This window comes from Orycteropus afer, unplaced genomic scaffold (genome assembly GCF_000298275.1).
Source record: "Orycteropus afer afer isolate SDZICR_OR568_19922 unplaced genomic scaffold, OryAfe1.0 scaffold00211, whole genome shotgun sequence".
Classification (NCBI taxonomy): Eukaryota; Metazoa; Chordata; class Mammalia; order Tubulidentata; family Orycteropodidae; genus Orycteropus; species Orycteropus afer.
The window spans coordinates 1,664,708-1,688,384 of NW_006921798.1; the positions used below are offsets into that span (position 1 = coordinate 1,664,708).

At 39.6% G+C, this 23,677-nt stretch overlaps 1 protein-coding gene across 1 annotated transcript in view; it reads right to left on the reverse strand.

Moving 5' to 3' along the window:
* Positions 1-23,677, reverse strand: part of AIMP1 (aminoacyl tRNA synthetase complex interacting multifunctional protein 1) — a 51,840-nt gene that overhangs the window by 14,298 nt on the left and 13,865 nt on the right. Inside the window, exons 3-4 of the mRNA XM_007948289.2 lie at positions 20,462-20,629; positions 4,580-4,794 (exon numbers count right to left, since the gene is read on the reverse strand). Of these exons, the coding sequence (XP_007946480.1) occupies positions 4,580-4,794; positions 20,462-20,629 (383 nt within the window). The remainder of the gene's footprint in view (positions 1-4,579; positions 4,795-20,461; positions 20,630-23,677) is intronic.

Sequence of the window (23,677 nt, forward strand, 5' to 3'; positions counted from 1 at the left end):
TAAGGCACTTACTGCTAACCAGAAGGCTGGCGGTTCAAACCCACCAGCCACTCCTCGGAAGGATGATGGGGCAATCTACTTCCGTAGTGACAGTGCCTTGGAAACCCAAGGAGGGGTTGCTGTGAGTCGGGTTCGACTCAATGGCACATAACAACAACAACAACACTACTTAATTCTTCAAGAAAGTTAACTACAAAACTCAAATGTAAAGGAAGAGGAAGGAAGAAAGGAAATAAGTATTGAGGTTGGCTCTAAAAGCTTACAAAGAAAAAAACAGAAGCAGTTAGGGGACACTGTTCTGAAGGGTATTAAAACTCCCCAAAAAATCCCAAACTCATTGCCATCAAGTTGGTTCCAACTCATAGCGACCCCTCCTTAGGTTTCGGAGGTGGTATCTCTATGGAAGTAGGTTGCCCAGTCTTCTTTCCAAGGAATGGCTGTTAGGTTTGAACTGCCAGCCTTCTGGTTAGCAGCTAAATGTCTTAGGCACTATACCACCAGAGCTCCTGAAGGGTATCATGGAGTATCAGTTTGTTTTTAAAAGTTATCATGCAAGGTCAAAATAGCATGCCATTACCAGTTTTCACACATCCTAAATACTTAGCTCTATTTCTATTATGGAAATGATTACATTTTGAATATGGAGTAATATAAACTATAGTATGATTTGTTTTCTAAAATATTTGTGATGCTGTTCCATCCAGGGAGAAAAGATAGGACTTTAAACTCTGACCTCTCCTTCACTACTGCCTTCTTTCATGGACCCAATTAAATAAACAAAAGAGAAAGAAAAAGAAGTTAACAGAATAATTTCAATGTCAATAATTAGCTTCACTATCCTAAATCACATCTATGAACGAGGATACTACTACTTATACAGATCTGTTTACAGTATTAAAAGGAATAAAACATATAAAACAATTACATAGTTCAGGGTATATAAAGTACTTTATAACAAATGACTCAATCAGCATTATTTTTATTATCATAGAATTTAAGTATTCCTTGATTTTTAAGTCGCTGTGTTAAATCATGGTTATATTAAATCTAGAGAGCACTAATTAAAAAGGGAAAAGTTTTATTTCTATGTAACTCAATAAATATGTGCACACTTACGGAAAAAAGTAAAGAGAGAATCATGGAGATCAAATTTATGATTTTAATGGTATTTTTTTATTTTTTTCACTCATTAAGAATTAGATGTTCCAGGGTGAACCACATGCTCTATGGAGATGCATCCCTTGAAGCAATTGACCACAGGGCCCCAGAGGGGCCACACTGGCATGGAGGAAATGCAGGACACACAGGAGTGCGTAACTATGAGTGGTGGTGGTGGTACTGGGAAGGAAGGGGAGGAGAGTGGGTTAGGATTGGCCATGGTAACTGGTTAGTAAAACCAAATGTACATAAAATGTTGAATATAAAACAAACTCTACTCTGTAAATGTGCACCTAAAGGACAATTAAAAAAAAATTAGATATTTTATATTTTGCTAATTAAATGCTTCAACATATATGTATGTATGTATGTACTGTGTATAGCTTCCCATACAAAAAACAGATTTAAAGTATTTAAAAAATAGAGAAAAAACAATACATCTTTTCTTCATTCTATCTGCATAATTTACACATCTTTTGCATTTTTAGTGGTTTTATTTCCATTTTGGTAGAATTTACCACATTCAATCAAATGCTACAATTAATATCAGTTCATGTCTTATGTTCACCTAACATAGAATTATAATGAAAAAAACATCAAGAAAAACGTGATGAAAAGTGACACCTATATATATGGAAGTAATTTTACTTTTTAATTTATTTTGTTGTAGAGAATATATATAGCAAAAAATACACAAATTTGATTGTTTTCAAATGTGTAATTCAGGGACATTGATCACATTCTTCGAGTTGTACAATCATTTTCACCCTTTTCCGAGTTATTCCTCCATCATTAACATAAACTCCTTGCCCCATAAGATTCCTGTCTGATCTTTTGAATTGCTGTTGTCACTTTGATCCCATATAGATAGTGCTTAAAAGAGTAAATTGCTCAAGGCAGATGTTTTTTTAATAGATAAGCTATTATTTTGTTTTAAGAAGACTTCAAAGGTATTTTTTGTTTGAGGTTTGAAGATTACCTCAGGGTAACAGTTTTAGGGTTCATCTAGCCTTCATAGCTCCAGAAAGTCTAGAGTCAAAGAGAATCTGAAATTCTGTTCTGCCCTTTCTCCCTTCTGATCAGGATTCTGCTTTAGAATCCTTGATCAAAATGTTCAGTAATGGTTTGTTGTTGTTAAGTGCCGTCGAGTCATTTCCGACCCATAGCGACCCCATGCACAGCAGAACGAAACACTACCCGATCCTGCGCCAGCCCCACAATCCCTGCTATACTTGAGCCCATCATCGCAGCCACTGTATCAATCCATCTCCCTGAAGGCCTCCCCCTCTTTCGTCGACCCTCCACCCTACCAAGCATGACATCCTTCTCCAGGGAATGGTCCCTTCTGATAACATGACCAAAATAGGTGAGACGAAGTCTGGCCATTCTTGCTTCCCAGGAGCATTCTGGCTGCGCTTCGTCCAGGACAGATCTGTTAGTTCTTTTAGCAGTCCATGGTACTTTCAGCATTCTTCGCCAGCACCACAACTCAAAAACATCAACTCTTCTTCGGTCTTCCTTATTCATTGTCCAGCTCTCACATGCATACCAGGCGATTGGAAATATCATGGCTTGTGTCAGGCGCACCTTAGTCCTCAAGGAGATATCCTTGCTCCTCAGCACTTGAAACAGTTCCTTCGCAGTTGACTTTCCCAATGCTACACGTCGTCTAATGTTCTGACTGCTGTTTCCGCTGGCATCGATTGTAGAACCAAGCAACGTGAATTCCTTGACAACCTCAATCTTCTCTCCATTTATTGTGATGCTGCTCATTGGTCCAGTTGTGAGGATTTTTGTTTTCTTTATGTTGAGATGTAATCCATACTGCAGACTGTATTCTTCAACCTTCATCAGTAGGTGCCTTAAGTCATCCTCACTTTCAGCAAGCATAGTTGTATCGTCTGCATATCTCAGGTTGTTAATGATTCTTCCTAAAATCCCGATACCACGTTTTTCTTCATATAGTCCAGCGCTTCTCGGATTATTTGCTCATATTTTGGCTCTCGTGGACTTGTTTTAATTGTCTTTAACTTCAAGTGGAATTTGCATATGAGCAGTTGATGGTCTGTTCCACAATCAGCTCCTGGCCTGGTTTTGGCTGAAGATATTGAGCTTTTCCACCGCCTCTTGCCACAGATGTAGTCAATCTGATTCCTGTGTGTTCCATCTGGTGAAGTCCACATGTACAGCTTCCATTTGTGTTGTTGAAAAAAGGTGTTTGCAATGAACAAGCCGTTGGTCTTGCCAAATTCTACCATACGAGTTCCAGCATTATTTCTGTCACCAAGGCCAAATTTTCCAACTACCGGTGATTCTTCTTGGTTTCCAACTTTTGCATTCCAGTCACCAGTGATAATTAACACATCCTGATTGCATGTTTGGTCAATTTCAGACTGTAGAAGCTGATAAAATTCTTCAACTTCCTCATCTGTGGCTTTGGTGGTTGGGGCATAAATTTGAATAACAGTCATATTAACGGGTCTTCCTTGTAGGCGTATGGATATTATCCTATCACTGACAGCATTGTACTTCAGGACAGATCTTGAAACATCCTTTGTGATGATGAATGCCACGCCATTCCTTTTCAAACTGTCATTCCCGGCATAATAGATCATATGGTTGTCTGATTCAAAATGGCCAAAACCAGTCTATTTCAGCTCACTAATGCCGAGGATATCAATCTTTATGCGTTCCATTTCCTTTTTGACAACTTCCAATTTTCCTAGATTCATACTTTGTACATTCCATGTTCCGATGATTAATGGATGTCTGCGGCTGTTTCTCTTCAATTTGAGTGGTGCCACATCAGCAAATGAAGCCTTCATAGCTCCAGAAAGTCTAGAGCTGAAGAGAATCTGAAATTCTGTTCTGCCCTTTCTCCCTTCTGATCAGGATTCTGCTTTAGAATCCTTGATCAAAATGTTCAGTAATGGTAGCCAGACACCATCTAGTTCTTCTGGTCTCATGGCAAAAGCAACAGTTGTTCATGGAGGCAATTTGCAATACATTCCATATCCTCCTCCTATTTCTGACTCTCCTTTTTCCTCTCCCTCCAGGTGAAAAGAGACCAATTGTTCTGCCTTGTGGGTGGCTTGCAAGCTTGTAAGACCCCAGGCACTATGCAAAGAACTAGGAAGTAAAACAGAAGCACTAAACACATTATTAGGCCAATTAACTGGAATGTCCCACAAAACAATGACCCTAAATCTCCAAGCCAAGGAACCATATCCCATGATGTTTCTGGTTGTACATAAGCAGCCTCAGCAACTATTCTTTTTTTTTTTTGTCATTACTGTAAACATATGTATCACAGAAATTCTGACAATTCAACTTCTTAGAGGTGTACAACTAATTGATAGCAATTACAATAACCAGCTGTGCAAAACTCCTTAATCAATGTGATTTTAAGTGTATATATTACCTGCTCAAGAGGAACATGATTCACCAGGCCACTGACAACTGTTCTTGGAGCTGTTTCTCCAACATCTACCTCTTCTACATACAAAGAATCTGCATCAGGATGTTTTTTGGCAGTAATGATACAACCAATTCGAAGATCCAGACGGGAAATATCTATTGGCTTAGATTCAGCACTTCCTGCTACTGGCTGCTGCTGTTTTTTCTCTTTCTTCTCTCCTAAAAAATATTTATACATAGATATACATCAGAAATAAAGCAACAGAATAACTGGTGCAAATGATTACGTGCTGGACTGCTAACCAAAAGTTTAGGTTCAAACCACTCAGCGGCACCTCAAAAGACAGGCCAAGTGATCTGCTTCCAAAAGGATACCAAAAACTATACCAAACTCACTGCCATTGAATCGATTCTAATTCATAGTGACTCCCTTTGGCTTTTTGAGCCAGTAATCTTTATGGAAGTAGACTGGGTCAGTCTCTTCCATCTGCGGAGTGGCTGGTGGGTTTGAACTGCCAACCTTCTGGTTAGCACTCAAATGCCTTGAAAACCCTATGGCGTAGTTCTACTCTGCACACATAGGGTCATCATGAGTCTTAATAAACTTGAGGGCAACTAACAACAACAACAGCACTGTAAGAAACTCATGGTATCCATACTTAGGAGCTAAAAAATGAAAAGAATGTGTACCGTCAACTTTCACCTAAATAACAGCAATGATGGAAGGTATTATTCAGGTCATAACACCTTGAATCCCATTTTAACTATTTATTAAATAACTGTCTATACCTCTACTTAAAGACAGAGAACACAGATTGACAAATTATGATTCACAGGTCAAATCCAGCCTGTTGTGCACTTTTGTAGATAAAGTTTTATTCTAACTCAACCATACTCATTTGTTTACATACTGTCTATGGCTGCTTTTACACTGGACAGAGTTGAACAGTGGTGGCAGATATTTGATGGCCAATAAATTCTATCATACAACATGGCTCTTTACAGAAAAAAGTTAGCCTGAAACATAGGTTTAAAAAATGCTTTAAAATCTTTTACTGTGACTCTGCAGAGGGAGGAAAAACCTATTATTCAGAAAAACCAACATATTAGTACCCAAATAAAAGAATGAACTACAGTGAAGTAATATTTCACTGATTAAATACATTTCTATCATTAGTTATACACACAAATATGCACACAATGAATTTATTACTTTTTTAGATTTCCTTGAAACAATTTAGTAGAATTTTAAGTTTGTCCCATAGCAACTGTTTGAGGGAAGGAGAATAGTTTATGTTGATTATTTTTAATAACCTTATTTTTATTTACATGTTGATAATTTAACTCCTTTTTTTAAAATGTGGTGAAAATACACACACCAAAACATTCAACAATACAACGTCCACATTTGCAATTCAATGACATTACATTCTTAAAGTTGTGTAGCTATTTTTGCTATCCTTTACCAAATTATTCTACAATCATTAACATGAACACAATGTGTTTAGTTGGTTAAGCAAAAACCTCCCCTTTTCCTTTCCCCCCTCCACCCTCTGGTAACCACTAATAATTTTTGGTTATTTTATTTGCTTATTTCATGTAAGTGAGATCATACAGTATTTGTCATTTTGTGACTGACTGATTTCACTCAGCATAATGTTTTCAAGGTTCATGCATGTTGTGGAATCAGGATTTCATTTTTTCTTCTTGTTGTTGTTTGCCGTCGAGTCGGCCCCGACTCATGGCAACCCCTCCTTGGGTTTCCGAGGCAGTATCACTATGGAAGTAGGATTGCCCAACCTTCCTTCCGAGGAGTGGCTGGTGGGTTTGAACCGCCAGCCTTCTGGTGAGCAGTCAAGTGCCTTAGCCACTATGCTAATATTCTGTGCCTAAGGCACTTAACTGCTAACCAGAAGGCTGGTGGTTCAAACAAACCAGCCACTCCTCGGAAGGAAGGCTGGGCAATCTACTTCCATAGTGATACTGCTTAAGCAATCCAAGGAGGGGTCGCTATGACTCGGGTCAGACTTGACGGCAAATAGCAACACAACAACAATATTCCATTGTACGTATACAGTACACATTTTGTTTGTCTACTTATCTGCTGATGGACATTTCAGGTGCTTTCACATTTTGTTTATTATGAAAAGTATTGCAGTGAATATTGGTGTACAGGTTTCTGTTTGCATTCTGTAACTCTTATTAATGTATGATTATTTTAGCCAGTCAAAATGCATCCCGTAACATAACAGAAAGCAAAGAGGGTTCATAATACTAAATTTACATCTCACATCTCTGGTAGAAAAGAACTTAAAATCAAAACACTTACTTATCAATCCACATGGCAGACACAAGCTATGGTAGCTTGGAACATTCCTTCTCAGCTACATCTTTGAACAAATATATACTGATTCAAAATAGGAAAAAATACCTGCAAACATCCATTAATAATAATCAGAACATGGAACGTATGAAGTATGAATCTACGAAAATTGGAACTCGTCAAAAATGATATGGAACACATAAAGATCGATATCCCAGGAATTAGCTGAAACAGACTAGTATTGGCCATTTTGAATTAGACAATGAAAGAGGAATGGGGAGACATTCATCATCACAAAAAATGTTTCAAGATCTGTCCTGAAGTACAATGCTGTCAGTGATTATACGCCTACAAGGAAGACCAGTTAATGCTACTACTCATCAAATTTACACACCAACAACCAAAGCCAAAGACAAGGAAATTGAAGATTTTTACCAACTCCTGCAGTTTGAAATTGACTAAGCATGTAATCAAGATGTATTGATTATTACTAGAGATTGGAATGCAAAATTTGGAAACAAAGAATCACAAGGAGTTGGAAAATATGGCATTGGTGATAGAAATGATGCCAGAAATTGCATGATAGAATTTTGCAAGATCAAAGACCTACTCATGGCAAATACCTTTTTCAACAACATAAATGGCAGCTATACATGTGGACTTTACCAGACGGAATACACAAGAATCAGATTGACTACATCTGTAGAAAGAGGTAATGGAGCAGCTCAATATCTTTAGCCAAAACAAGGCCAGGAACTGATTGTACAACAGATTATAAACCACTCATATGCAAGTTCAAGTTGAAGCTGAAGACAATTAAAACAAGGCCATGAGAGCCAAAATAATGAACTTGATTATATCTTACCTAAATTTAGAGACCAAATGAAGAAAAATTTGGCAAACTGAACACCAATGACCAAACACCAGATGAAATGTGGTATGATATCAAGAATACTGTCCATGAAGAAAGAAAAAAAAGGTCATTAAAAAGACAGGAAAGGAAGAGAAAACCAAAATGGGTGTCAGAAGAGACTCGGAAACTTGCCCTTGAACATGTTGTTGTTGTTAGGTGGTGTCGAGTTGGCTCCTACCTGTAGCGACCCTACGCACAACAGGAGGAAACAATGTCCGGTCCTGTGCTAGCCTCACAACACTTGCTATATCTGAGCTCATCATAGCAGCCACTGTGTGAATCCATCTCATTGAGGGCTTTCCCTCTTTTCTTGACTTTCCACTTTGCCGAGCATAATATTCTTCTCCAGGGAATGGTCTCCTCTGACAACAGGACCAAAATAGGTGAGACAAAGTCTGGCCATTCTTGCTTCCAAGAAGCATTCTGGCTGTGCTGCTTCCAGGACAGATCTGTTAGTTCTTTTGGCAGTTCATAGTACTTTCTGTATTCTTCACTAGTACCACAATTCAAAAGCATCAACTATTCTTCTGTCTTCCTTATGCATTGTCCAGCTCTCACATGCATATGAGGTGACTGAAAACACCATGGCTTGGGTTAGGCACACCTTAGTCTTCAAAGAGACATCTTTGCAATTCAGCACTTTATAGAGGGGTTCTGAAGCAGATTTATCTAGTGCAATATGTCATCTGTTGTCTTGACTGCTGCTTCCATTGGTGTTGATTGTGGAACCAAGTAATATGAAATCTTCGCTAAGTTCAAATCTTTTCTCCATTTATCGTGAGGCTGCTTGTTGGTCCAGTTATGAGAATTTTCGTTTTCTTTATGCTGAGATATAATCCATACTGCAGACTGTAGTCTTTAATCTTCACCAGTAAGTGCTTCAAGTCATCTTCACTTTCAGCAAGCAAAGCTATGTCATCTGCATATCACAGGTTGTTAATGACTCTTCTTCCATTCCTGATGCCACACTCTTCTTCACGTACTCCACCTTCTCAGATTATTTGCTCAGCATACAGATTAAACAAGTATGGTAAAAAAACACAACCGTGACACACTTCCTTCCTGATTTAAAACCATGCAGTATCCTCTTGTTTGGGAGCTCTGGTAGCATAGTGGCTAAGACACTTGCCTGCTAACCAGATGGCTGGCGGTTCAAACCCACCAGCCACTCCTCGGAAGGAAGGTTGGGCAATCCTACTTCCGTAGTGATACTGCCTCGGAAACCCAAGGAGGGGTCGCTATGAGTCGGGGCCGACTCGACGGCACACAACAACAACAACAACAACAACAACAAATCCTCTTGTTCTGTTCAAATGCCAGCCTCTTGGTCTATGTGCAGGTTCCTCATGAGCACAAATAAACCAAAAAAAACAAACTCACTGCCGTTGAGTCAGATCCGACTCATTGCGACCCCTCTTTGGGTTTCTGAGGCAGTATCACTACGGAAGTAGATTGCCCAATCTTCCTTCCAAGGAGCAGCTGGAACTGCCAGACTTTTGGTTAGCAGTGAATTGTCTTAGGCACTATGCCACCAGAGTGCAACTAAGTGTTCTGGAATTTCCATTTTTCTCAATGTTATCCATAATTTGTTATGATCCACATGGTCAAATGCTTTTGTACAGTCAATAAAACACAAGTAAACATCTTTCTGATATTCTCTGCTTTCAGCCAAAAGCCATCTGATATCAACCATGATATCCCTCATTCTATTTCCTGTGAATCCAGCTTGCATTTCTGGAAGTTCCCTGTCAATATACTGCTGCAACCATTTTTGAATTATCTTCAGCACAATATTAATGATACTGTTCAATAATTTCCACATTCTATGGGATCACCTTTCTTTGGAATAGGTGTAAATATGGATCTCTTCCAGTCAATTGGCCAGGTGGCTGTCTTCCAAATTTCTTGGCATAGGTGAGTAAGTGCCTCCAGCATGGCATCGTTTGTTGAAACATCTTGATGGGTATTCTGTCCATTCCTGGAGCCTTGTTTTTTGCCAATTCCTTCAGAGAAATGTAGTTTACAAAAGAGTAAGTACAGCTACTTTAAAACATGGGGTAATTTTGAATCTCATTACTAAATAAAAAAAAGATACCATTTTCCATCTAACAAATAAGCAAAACATTTTTAGATGTAAAAACCCAAATGATACAGAAATCTATATCCACACAGCACACATATAGATTTCCTATACATAAAATACACATTACTTTAAGAAAATACACCAAAACCTTAAGAGTAGTAATCCCTGAGTTATAAACTATACATTTAGAATATTGCAGTATAAAGTGTATCTGTATTTTAACTTTATTTCTTAAGGATTTGAAACACCTTAACCAAGAATATACATTCCAAAGGTGAATGCAAATATTAAGATCTACAAGAAAATTTTTAATTGTTGTCGTAAGAATTTTAGAAATAATGCTCAATAGGTAAAATGAGTAATACACAAGATACACAGTAGTGTAGAAAGACTGTTTACGCACAGTCCATGCAAAAACAGAATTTTGTCATCTGGTGACCCTAGCAGCCAAACTTCTATGAAACAGTCCTCCATACCTAAGCTGTCTAGTAAGGTAGCCACTAGTCACACATGGCTATTTATATTTAAACTTAAAATAAGTAAAACTAAACTACATATTCATTTTTTAGTTGCACTAGCCACATTTCAAACGCTTAACAGCCATATGTGGCTATGGGTGACAGTATCAGACGATGTAGACAGAGAACACTTCTATCATAACACAAAGTTCCATTTGACAGAGCTGCTCTACATCTAGAGATCCATTTCGGTTTTGTACGCTTCTCTCTATGCACTCAAAAGAGGGTTCTGATGTGTCATCTGACTAGAAAACTAACTGCCATCGAGTCGAATCATACTCATAGCAACCCCTCCATGGGTGTCTGAGGCGATTATCACTACGGAAGTAGATTGCCCAATCTTCCTTTCGAGGAGTCGATAGTGGGTTGGAACCGCCAACCTTCTGGTTAGCAGTCAAATACCTTCGGCTCTACGCTGACTAGAAGCCTGGCTAATTCTGTGGTCAGAATAAACATACTTCCTTCTTACAGAACAGAAACTATGTACTTCATCAAATTTGTAAGAACAATATGACTATTTGTGTCTACTTCTTAGTAATTATTTGGAAAGTGGGAGAATTTAGTCTGATTTGCTTTCATTGTAGCCAGACCTCCTAGTGTGAAGTTTTGGGAGAGGACATACAGCCCCTAGATACTTCTAAACAACAGAGGCTACTGGTATTTACTGAAAGGAACTTACAGGTGCTAGATGCCAAACTGGCTTAAGTTAGTCCACAATCCAACCAAAAAAATTTTAAATGAGTTTAAGTACTCTTGAGATAAAGACACATCTAAAGAGTGAAATAACTAATCGCTACCAAATTCATATTATTAAGATTGCTTAAACTGCTGCTGCATTATTAAACCTCAGGCTACTTTTCCCACGGACTGAGTAGAAAGCACAAGCACATACTAGAGATAGTCTAAATAAACTGACAAACACTCCTTGCTGATGGGAATTGAAAAACTTAACTACTCTGTAATTATTGGGCTGTTATCTGCAGGTGCAGAACACCCTGTGATGGCCTCATTTCATTCAAGCAAAAGAAAACATTTTCCTGAGCAAAGCACAGGACCTGAAGAGAAGCCCACCAGCTTCCAAATAAGAATTATGTCGGGACTCCAGAAGAGGAATGTCATCCAACTTCCCCAAAAAAGGATAACCTTGAGACCCAAACCCCTAATCCGCTGGCTGTGCAACTTCTGCATTTTGCCCACCCTATTAACCAGAAGGCTGGCGGTTCAAACCCACCAGCCACTCCTCGGAAGGAAGGTTGGGCAATCCTACTTCCGTAGTGATAGTGCCTCGGAAACCCAAGGAGGAGTCGCTATGAGTCAGGGCTGACTCGACGGCACATAACAACAACAACAACAACAACAACCTGTTGTGTGTAGAACAAAGAATTCAGCTCAGTTAGTGTGCCTTCTCCATCCGGCAGACCAGTGTTTCATTAAAGGCTTGCTTTAAAATCTGTCTGTCCCTTCAAGCAATTCTTTTTGGGCAGGAGACAAGAGCGTACCACAAGGCTCACAAGTGAATAGCTTTAACAAACAGAATTTATTTTCTCACAATGTAGGATGCTAGCAATCCAAATTTAGGGAGACCGCTCTAGGGGAAGGTTTTTTCTCTCTCTGTTGGCTCTGGGGGAAGATCCTTGTCTCCCTTCTACTTGTTTCCTGGTTCCATAGGGATTTTCATCATTTGCATCAATCTTCCTCCATCTCTGTTTACTTGCTTGTTTAATCTCTTTTACTTATATTTCAAAACAGAATGACTCAAAATACTCCCTACACTAATCCTGTCTCATTAACATAACAAAGAAAGCTCCTTCCTAATGGGGTTTTCACAACAAAATCCTTTTAGGATTTACAACACATATTTTTGGAAGACACAATTCATCCATAACATTTCACCCTTTAGCCCCCAAAATTCATGTCCTTGAAAGATGGAAAGCACATTTACCTTTCACATCACTACAAAAGTCTTAAACCAACTCCAAGTTTAAAATCTCATCTTTTGAATCATCTAAAGCAAATATGTGTGAGACTTTAGTCATATTCCATTCTAGGACAAAATTCCTTTTCATTTGTTAACTTGTGAAATCTAGACAACAGATTATCTGTTTCCAAAGTACAATGGTGGAATAAGTACTAAGTACACATTTCCATTAAAAATGGGAGAAACAGGAGGAAGAGCAAGTCCAAACTCAGCAGAACGTATTTTATTAGCTCTCAAAACTTGAAAATAATCCTGTTTATTGAGATTACCTGAGCAATGGCCCTGCCCCCTAGACTGTGGGTGCTGGCCACACTTTCTGGACTTTTGGTGGAGGCTCCTTAGCCCCGGGCTTCACTTCTGTCATCCAGGCCCTATGGGATGACAAATCATCACCCTTGGCTTTAACCAAAAATACCAAATTCACTACCGTCAAATCGGATCCGACTCACAGTGACCCCTACTTTGGTTTCCGAGGAGGTATCACTATGGAAGTAGATTGCCCAACCTTCCTTCCGAGGAATGTGGCTGGTGGGTTTGAATCACTAGCCTTCTGGTTAGCAGTCAAATGCCTCAGGCACTATGCTACCTTTGTTGTTGTTGTTATTTGCCATAGAGTCGGCCCTGACTCCTAGCGAGGCAGTTAACACTACGGAAGTAGGATTGCCCAACCTTCCTTCCGAGGAGTGGCTGGTGGGTTTGAACCGCCAGCCTCCTGGTTAGCAGTCAAGTGCCTTAGGCACTATCCTACCAGAGCTCCATTCCTAGTCTATCTGAGTGGTGACTCCACCCCATTAACTCAGGCAGGCTCAGTTCTTCTGCCCCTTGGGCATGGCAGGTCCACCCTCCCCAAGTTGTGCACAGTGGCCCCATCCCCCAGCAACACTGGGGGAACCAGGCCCACACTCTGGAACCAAGATGGCAGTTGGAACCTTGTAAGCTGCAGCCCCACCCTTAGAGATCCAAGAGACCTTACCCCCCTTACCCCCAACTACTACCCCTGATCAGTTCTGCTGCTCTCTGAGCTGCTCCAGGGATGGTCCTTTTCTTTTCTTGGAGGATAATAGATGTCATTCCTTTGGCCTGTTTCCAGCCTGTAGAATTCAAAGCAGATAAAGTCCTTTCATTTCATTCTTTCTCTGTCTACTTTGGTCTAAGCTGATGGGTTCTCTGCTGTGGTAGTTGGTTAGATCCATCAGTCACAGGCTTACTCTCTTTAACAAGGGACTGGGTAGCCATGTCCTTGATGCCAAAGAGCAAAGATGTCTCTTTGAAGAGTAAGGTATGCCTAACCCAAGCTGTGGTATTTTCAATCCCCTCATATGAGTGTGAAAGCTGGGCAATGAATAAGGAAAATCTAAGAAGAGTTGATGCTTTTGAGTTGTGGTATTGGCAAAGAGTACTGAAAGTACCACGGACTGTAGGAAGAACTATCAAATCTGTCCTGAAAGAGGGCAGGTGGAATGCTCCTTGGAAGCATGAGTGGCCTGACTTCGTCTTACCTACTTTGGTCATACTGTCAGAGGGACCACTCCTGGAGAAACAGATCATATTTGGTAAAGTGGAGGGTGAGTGAAAAGGGGGAAGGCTCTCAGTGAGATGGACTGACACAGTGGTTGCAATGCTGGGCTCAGGCACAGCAGGAATTGTGAGGCTGGTGCAGGACGAGGCAGTGTTTCATTCTGTTGTACACAGGGTCACTATGAGTCAGAAACGACTCCACAGCACCTAACAACATAACAAACAACATCACAATTATTTTCTTTTTGCTTTCTCTTCTGGAGCCCTCACTCTGGGGGAAGCAAGCTACTACATTATGAGCAGCTCTATGGAGAGGCCTACTGACAAAGAACCAATGTTTCTAAACAAATGCCAGCAAGTTAACACTAAAAGAACTAACAGAGCTGCCATGGGGGAAGTGCAGCTGGAATGCTCCTTGGAAGCGAAAATGGCCAGACTTCGCCTCACCTATCTTGGTCATATTGTCAGAAGGGACCATTCCCTGGAGAAGGATGTCATGCTTGGTAAGGTGGAGGGTCGACAAAAGAGGGGAAGGCCTTCAACAAGATGGACTGGCACAGTGGCGGCGGTAATGGGCTCAAGTATAGCAAGGATCGTGGAGCTGGTGCAGGAGTGGGTGGTGTTTCGTTCTTCTGTGCATGGGGTCGCTATGAGTTGGAGATGACTCAACGGCACCTAACCACAACCCAGTCAACAGCCACATAAATAAGATCAGATGAAGATTCTCCCCAGTGAAGCTCTGAGATAACTGATGCCCCAGCTGATACTTTAACTTCAGACTTGTGAGAAAGCCTGAGCCAGAGGCACTTACCTAAAGCTGCACCCAAATTCCTGACCCATAGAAACTGTGAGACAATAGGAAAATAACTGTTCTGGTCACCTAGTGCCACTCTGACAGGAATATATGACAAATGGGATGGCCTTACCAAATAGGAGTTTATTCTTACAATTTGGAGGCTAGAAGTCCAAGTTCCAATTGCCAGGCTCTAGGGGCTGGGTGAGAGCCCCTCAGCCTTGGGCTTCAGCTCTGCCTCCAGCTCCAGGCCCACTGAAGCTAGAGGCTTTTCTTCACTCAGAAAACTGCTGGCTACTGAGGCTGCCAAGCCCAAGGTCGACAAGTAAAAAGGCACAGTCCCAATGTTACCAAACCACACAGCAGGTCATTAATTCAAGTCCATTGTAAGTCCCCAGGTCGGCAGAGCATGGCAGGCTGCTGAACAATGACATGGCTACATGCAGGGCCTAAGCGAGCCTTAAGCTAGACACCATTCCAAGGCTTCTGCTTATATACAGAAAGCAGACCACATTCCCTAAGGCAGCCACTCAGCTGTTCACAGTAGATTGCACCATGGAGTTGATTATCAGTTTCATCCTGGGGAATACTACATCCAACTACCCAGCCACTTAACCAGGCCCAGCTAAGTTGACCCACAAACTGAACTACCACAATAACCTATTCAATATACTCTTATTCATTATGATTTATGTATTATTTAAAATATATATTTGGGAGTTGAATACTTGGTACTGAGCACATAAAACAAATGAACAAACAAGCAAAAGTTGTTGCCATCAAGTTGATTCTGACACACAGTGACTCTATGTGTTGCAGAGTAGAACTGTACTCATTGTGTTTACATAAGGCCACAACCTTATGGAAAGGAGCCGTGCTGGGGCAATGGTTGAGTGCTTAGCAGCTTATAGAAAAGCTGGCAGTGTGGACCCCAAAAGTCCCATCATGGGAGAAAGATCTGGAAATCTGCTTTTGTAAAGAATGAAACTAGAAAAATCCTATGGGGCAGTTCTATTATGTCACATGGAGTTGCTGTGAATTGAAAATCAAAATGATGACACCTAACAACAATAATCTTATGGGAACAGACTGCCAAGCCTTTATTCCACACTGCCAATGGGTGAATCCGAACCAGTATAATTCAGCTAGTAGCCGAGAACCGCATCATTCAGGGACCTTACCCAGTACATAGAGAACAATAAAATATTTAATGAATGGAAGTTCAAACTCAGCATGCATTAAGAATAAGATTTTATATTTATCACTGAAACTCATTAACAGTCTGTTCACAAATGTGTAAGATTCAAAAGTATCTACAGAACAAAGATTATGGTCCTTAAATGTATTTGCTATTATTCCCTTTTTATCACTACACAATTGTTTAAATATCGCTGTAATGCTATTTTTGGTATGCTATATTAGAATACAAATACAGAAATTAACTAAACTGTAGTTGTTGTTATTGTTAGGTTTCACTGAGCTGGTTCAGACTCACAGCAACCCTATGTACAAAAGAATGAAACACTGCCCCATTTTTTGCCATTCACAATCGTTGCTGTGTTTGAGCCCATTTTCACAGCTACTGTTCTAATACATTTCATTGAGTCTTTCTCTGCTTGGCTTATAGACCATTCTACCAAGCATGATGTCCTGTTCCAGGCATTAGTCACTCCTGAAAACATGACCAAAAGTATGCAAGACAAAGTCTACCATCCTTGCTTCTAAAGAGCATTCCAGCTATACTTCTTTCAAGATAGATTTCTTACTTCTTCTAACAATGCATGGCATAGTCAATATTCTTCACCATCATAATTCAAATGTATCTTCAGTCTTCCTTACTCACTGTCCAGGTTTCACATGCATATGAGGCAACTGAAAACAATACCATGGTTTGGGTCAGGCTTTTAAGCAAAGTGACATCTTTGCTTTTGAACAATTCTTAGTGTCTTCACCAGGAGGCTCTGGTGCTGCAGTGGCTAAGGCATTTGACGACTAACCAGAAAGCTGGCAGTTTAAACCCACCAGCCACTCCTCAGAAGGAAAACTGGGTAATCTACTTCCATAAAGATACTGGACCTATAAGCAGCATCATGATAAATGGAGAAAAGATTAAAGTTGCCAAAGACTTCACATTGCTTGGTTCTATAATAAGTGCCCATGGAAGCAGCAGTCAGCAGACATCAGATGATGTATAGCACTGGGCAAGTCAGCTGTAAAGGACCTCTTTCTAGTGCTGAGGAGCAAAGATGTCTCCTTGAGGACTAAGGTGCGACTGACACAAGCCATGGTATTTTCAAACGCCTCATACGCACATGAGAGCTGGACAATGAATAAAGAAGTGCGAAGAAGAATTTATACTTTGGAGCTATGGTGCTGGTGAAGAATGTTGAAGGTACCATGGACTGCTAAAAGAACTAATAAATCTATCCTGGAGAAGTGCAGCTGGACTGCTCCTTGGAAGCGAGAATGGCCAGACTTCTCACCTACTTTGGTCATATTGTCAGAAGGGACCATTCCCTGGAGAAGGATGTCATGCATGGTAAGGTGGAGGGTCGATGAAAGAGGGGAAGGCCCTCAACAAGATGGACTGACACAGTGGCTGTGGCAATGAGCTCAAGTATAGCGGGGATTGGGGAGCCGGTGCAGGATCAGGCAGTATTTTGTTCTTCTGCGCATAGGGTCTCAATGAGTCAGAGATGACTCAACGGCACCTAACAACAACAACAACAACGAAGACAACAACAGAGGTACTGCCTCAGAAACCTAAGGAGGGGTTGCTATGAGTTGGATCTGACTTAACAGCAGTTGAGTTTGCTTTTTTTTGTGTGTGTGTGTGTCTTCACCACTGTCCTTGGTTTTTATATTCCGCTATAACTATTCAAATTTACCTTGATGAAGACTCTTTCCCATAAGCCACTCAAGAAAATTCTGTTCCATAAACCACTCACAAAATTTCCACAATCCAGCTAGTAGGGAATTTGAAGGAGTTGTTCTTGACACCAGTGCAATGGAAGATCTGCTCCTACTAATCCAAGTTAAAACTTACTTCTTAAAAGTATAACTATACTATAGTGATTAACTGGTCCTGCAGTATTTAGTTATATCGGTTCCAGGGTAAGTCAGACCTAGAATTGAATCCTAGCTCTACAAGATTCTATCTCAGACAAGTTCCTAAAACCCATTAAGGCTCAGGTTCCTTACTTATAAAATGAGAACAATCACCTCACAGGCTTGCTATGAAGATCAAATGAAAAAGCCTTTATTACAGTATCTGACAGAAAGATTTATTTATTACAAATACCTTATTTCAAGAACATAAACAGAGGCTATACATGTGGACCTACCCAGATGGAATACACAGAAATCAGATCAACTACATCTGTGAAAAGAGATGATGGAGAAGTTGAATATCATCAGTCAAAATAAGGCCAGGAGCTGACTGTGGAACAGACCATCAAATGCTGATATGCAAGTTCAATTGAAGTTGAAGAAAACTACAATCTACGACAGCAAAATACAACCTAGATTATACTCCACCTGAATTTATAGACCATCTGAAGAACACTGAATACCAACGACTGAAGACCAGATGAGTTATTGGATGACATCAAGAAAATCACACATGAAGAAAGCAAATAGTCATTTAAAAGACAGAGAAGGAAGAAAAGACTAAAAAGTATGTCAGAAGAGACTGTGAAACTTGCTCTTGAATGGAGAATAGCTAAAGTGATAGGAAGAAATGTTGAAATAAAAGAGGAAAACAGAAGATTTCAAAGGGCAGCTGAAGAAGACAGAGTAAAGCATTATAATGAAATGTGCAAAGACTTGGAGTTAGAAAACCAAAGGGGAAGAAGACACTTAGTATTTCTCAAGCTGAAAGAACTGAAGAAAAAAATCAAACCACAAGTTGTAATACTGAAAGATTCTATGGGCAAAATATTGAATGACACAGGAAGAATCAAAAGAAGATGGAAGGAATACACAGAGTCACTGTATCAAAAAGAATTAGTCAATGTCCAACGACTTCAGAAGGTAGCATATGATCAAGAACCAATGGTATTGAAGGAATATCTTTTGAGATGTTTCAACAAATGAATGTAGTGCTGGAGGTGCTTACTTGTTTGTTGTGTTGCTGTTATTAGGTGCCACAGAGTCATCTCCAACTCATAGGGAACCTATGTACAGCAGAATGAAACACTGCCTGGTCCTGTACCATCCTCACCATCTGCAGTATACCTGACCCCATTGCTGCAGCCACTGTGTCAATCCACCTTGTTGAGGGCCTTCCCCTTCTTGTTGACCCTCCATTTTATCAGGCATATCTTTCTCCAGAGAATGGTCCTTTCTGACAATACAACCAAAGTAGGTGAGACAAAGTCTGGCCATTCTTGCTTCCAAGGAGCATTCCAGCCGTACTTCTTCCAGGACAGATTTGTTAGTTCTTTTAGCAGTCTGTGGTACTTTCAGGATTCTTCACCAGCACCATAACTCAAAAGCACCAACTCTTTTTCGGTCTTCCTTATTTATTGTTGACCTCTTACATAAATATGAGGCAACTGAGAATACCATGGCTTGGGTTAGGTGCACCTCAGTCTTCAAGGAGACAGCTTTGCTCTTCAGCACTTGAAAGAGCCCTTTTGCAGCAGATTTGCCCAGTGCAATACGTCATCTGATGTCTTGACTGCTGCTTCCATTGGTGTTGATTGTGTGAACCAAGTAATATGAAGTCTTTGACAACTCTAATCTTTACTCCATTTATCGTGATGCTGCTTACTGGTTCAGTTGTGAGTATTTTTGTTTTCTTTATATTGAGGTGTAATTCATATTGCAGACTGTAGTCTTCAATTTTCATCAGGAAGTGCATCAAGTTGTCCTCACTTTCAGCAAGCAAAGTTGTGTCATCTGTGTATCACAGGTTCTTAAAAATTCTTCCTCCAATCCTGATGCCATGTTGTTCTTCATATAGTCCAGCTTCTCTAATTATGTTCTCAGCATACAGACTGTATTTGCAATCATCTCATATGTGTATGAAAACTGGACAATGCACAAAGAAGGCTAAAGAAGAACTGATGCCTTGGAAATGTGGTGTTGGCAAAGAATATTGAAAATACCATGGACTGACAAAAGAATGAAATCTGTCCTCAAAGTGCAGCTGGAATGCTCCTTGGAAGTGAGAATGGCCAGACTTTGTTGTTTCACTTACTTTTGTCATGTTGTCAGAAGGAACCATTCCTTGGAGAAGGATATCATACTAAATAAAGTAGATGGTCAGAAAAGAAGGGGAAGACCCTCAATGAGGTGAATAATCTCAGTAGCTACAACGATGAACTTAAGCACAGCAAGGATTCTGAGAATGGTGCAGGACCAAGGAGTATTTCATTCTGTTGTACACAGGGTAATTGGAGACAACAGCCAACTAAACGGCACCTAACAACAACAACAGAGGGTCTGACACACAAAGTAAATGTTTAACTACATAGTTTGTATGTGGGTTAAGTAATGTTTAGTAGAGAAGCCTAGCCAAAAGACTGTCATATAAAATAATGAAATGCATGCCATGAAGTTCCAAATCAAAAGCTTTAGGAGTAGAACTAGCTCAGAAGTTGAGGACTCTTAATAGATTTTGGGGATGAAGTGCTCATAGAAGTAAGTTTTGTTTGTGATATCATAATTATTATCCAAAATGTTGATATTTTCAGATAAAATCAGACAAGAGTCAAATACATTTAAAAGTTAAAATACGTTTAAAGGTTAAAATACCTTTCTTCTCAATTTTCTCTTTCACCTTCTTTTCTTCTCCTCCTCCTCCATTTATCTGTTCTTTGGCATCAGAAGATATGGTTGTTATTGGTGTAGACTGTATGACATTTTCACAATGTGTAGAATTAGTTTCCACTTGAGTACCAGATGGGTACGGTATTTGTTTTACTAAAATAAAAAAATACCATTTATATTAAATCAACAAACAAGATGAAAAATACAGAAGAATAAATCAGACATACAAACACTTTTTTAAAAAACTGATAGATTATGGCTATCAAGTCTCTATTGTCTGAGACTGTAAAAAGGCTGCCAAAATATTAAACGTGTTTTAACCATTACTGAGGTAACAGGAATGCAGGATTCTCATTTAATCACCAATCCTTACTGCTCTTAGTTGCTGTTGGGTCGATTTAAACTGAGAAAATTGTAGATAGCAATAAGGCTTTATAATGAATTAACTTATCTAATCCTCGTGAACCACTCCTCGAAAGGAAGGTTGGGCAACCCTACTTCCGTAGTTATACTGCCTCGGAAACCCAAGGAGGGGTCGCTATGAGTCGGGGCCGACTCGACGGCAAACAATAACAACAACAACAACAATCCTCGTAAATACTCTAAGGGGTAGTTTCTATTTATGCATCTTATAGATGATAATTCTGAGCCATAATGACATTAAGAAATTGGCCCAACAAACAAACAGTGAGCAGGGAGATAAGTATTTTTACCTGGGCAACCTCTATCCAGAGATTACACACTGATAGTTTTACAAGATGGCAAAGTTTTCTTTTATATTTAATAATCTACTGCAAAGGCATTTTTTATATTTTTGAATATGATGTGTTTTAGAATAAAGTTTATGCAGCACATTAGTTTCCCATTCAACAAATTTACACAAATTGTTCCGTGACATTGGCTGCCTTACTCATTTCCCTCCCTCTCGTTTTCCTGCCCCTCCTTGCCTTCTCATCTTTGCTTTTGGGCAAATATTGACCATTTGGTCTTACATAGTTGATTGTTTCAAGAAGCATATTCCTCATAGGTGTTATTATTTATTTGACAGGCCAAGCTATTATTTAGCTATAAGATGACTTTCAGGAGTGGCTTCAGTTCTAGGTTATAAGACTGTCTTAGGGCAACAGTCTCAGGAGTTCTTCCTCACTATTATTCTATTAAGTCTGTTTTTTTTTTTTTTTATAAATTTGAGTTTTGTTCTACATTTTCCTCCCATTCTTTCTGGGACCTTCTATTGTGTCCCTGGTCATAGTTATTCAATGTTCTGTTGTGATCCACAAGAGAACCACTGGCTAATTTTCAGAAGCACGTCAGGCCTTTCTCTCTAGTCTGTCTTAGTTTAGAAAGCCCACTAGAACCTATCCACCATCAGTGACCCTAATGGTATTTGAAATACTGGTGGCATAGCTTCCTTCCAGCATTATAGCAATAAGCAAGCCACTACAGTACAATAAACTGACAGATGGGTGGTGGGTTTTTATATCAATCATTTCATCATTAGAATTAGATCCCTGGATTGCACAAATGATTTGCACTTGACTTCTAATCTAAAGGCTGGCAGTTCAAACCCGCCTAGCTGTGCCACAGAAGAAATGCCTGGTGATCTGTGTTCATAAAGATTACAGCCAAGAAAATCCTATGATGCAGTTCTACTCTGAAACATATAGGACCTGCCACGAGTTACAATCCACTCAAAGTTAATTGGTTTAGTTTTTTTCATGTTTTTGTGTATTAGAATGAAGAGGAGACAAAATTACTTGTCCATTATTCTATTTCAAAAAATAACTTCTTAAAGAAGCAAAGGATATTCCTTCAACAATGTTTTAAGATATTTAAAAATTCTTATAGCCTAGTGAACATGGAAAAATGTATCCCTCGTAAAAGATTTTGATGTTGCTTAGGTTCTGGCCAATATTTGGAACACTTTTCTGATGTATGTTTTAAGTTTCCTTGTGATTAGGTGTTCCCAAAGTTCTAATTTGCTTCTTATAATAATGTGACATTCTATCTACGCCTATTTTGTTTCACCTTTAGATAGACAAGATCACTTTAATTCAAACTATTTATTTGTTATCTGACAAATAAAAATTAAAATTTAAAAGTTCAATGCTTACAGGTACAACTGGGAGAAGTTAAAATGAGTTCTAAAATGTTAGTATTTTAACTCTATTTAATTTTATATCTGTATTCCAAAATCTCCTAGTCTTGGAAAGCCTCAATTAGCATCCAATATTTACAATGACAAATAATATTCTCTGGTTAACAGCTCTAATATTGATATTTATTTTATTTTTACTTGGGTAACTAAAGATGGAGTTCATGCTACGACATTCAAAATAATTCAACAATAGAATTATGGGTAAAGGAAGTAGTAAGAGAGGCTTTCACTATACTTTGACCTCCTTAACTTATGTCATGGATTGAATTGTATCCCCCCAAAATATGTGTCAACTTGGCTGGGGCATGATTCTCAGTGTTTTGGCACTTACATAACGATGTGATTTGGCAATTATGTTATGATATAATCATCCTCCATGATGTGATCGTATGTGATCATTTAATCATTGTAAGGGAGCTCTGGTAGCATAGTGGCTATGGCACTTGACTGCTAACCAGAAGGCTGGTGGTTCAAATCCACCAGCCACTCCTCGGAAGGAAGATGGGGCAATCTACTTCCGTAGTGATACTGCCTCGGAAACCCAAGGAGGGGTCGCTATGAGTCGGGTCCGACTCCACGGCAAACAACAACAACAACAACAACAATCATCGTAAGAGGGTTAGGGTGAAATGCAGCATCCTTACACAGTTCAGAGGCCTGATCCAATGTAAAAGGATTTTCTATGGGGTGGGCCTGCATCATCCTTTATCTTACAGAGATAAATAGAGAAGCCAGCAGAGAAGGAGAGATCTACTACTAGCAAAAAAGAAGAGCTGGGAGCAAAATACATCCTTTGCACTCAGGGTCCCTGTGCTGAGAATCTCCTAGACCCAGGGAAAGACTGATACCAAGACACATGGAGAGTTCCAAGAGACACTAGGCCCATAGATACTAAAGGAGACAAGGATGTTCCCCCAGAGCTGAAAGAAAGAGAAGGGCCTGGTGTCCTGAATTTGGACTTCTAGCCTCTTAAACTGTGAAAGAATAAGTATGTTTGCTGAAGTGAACCTCTTTTGGTATTCCTGTTATAGTAGCACCAGATA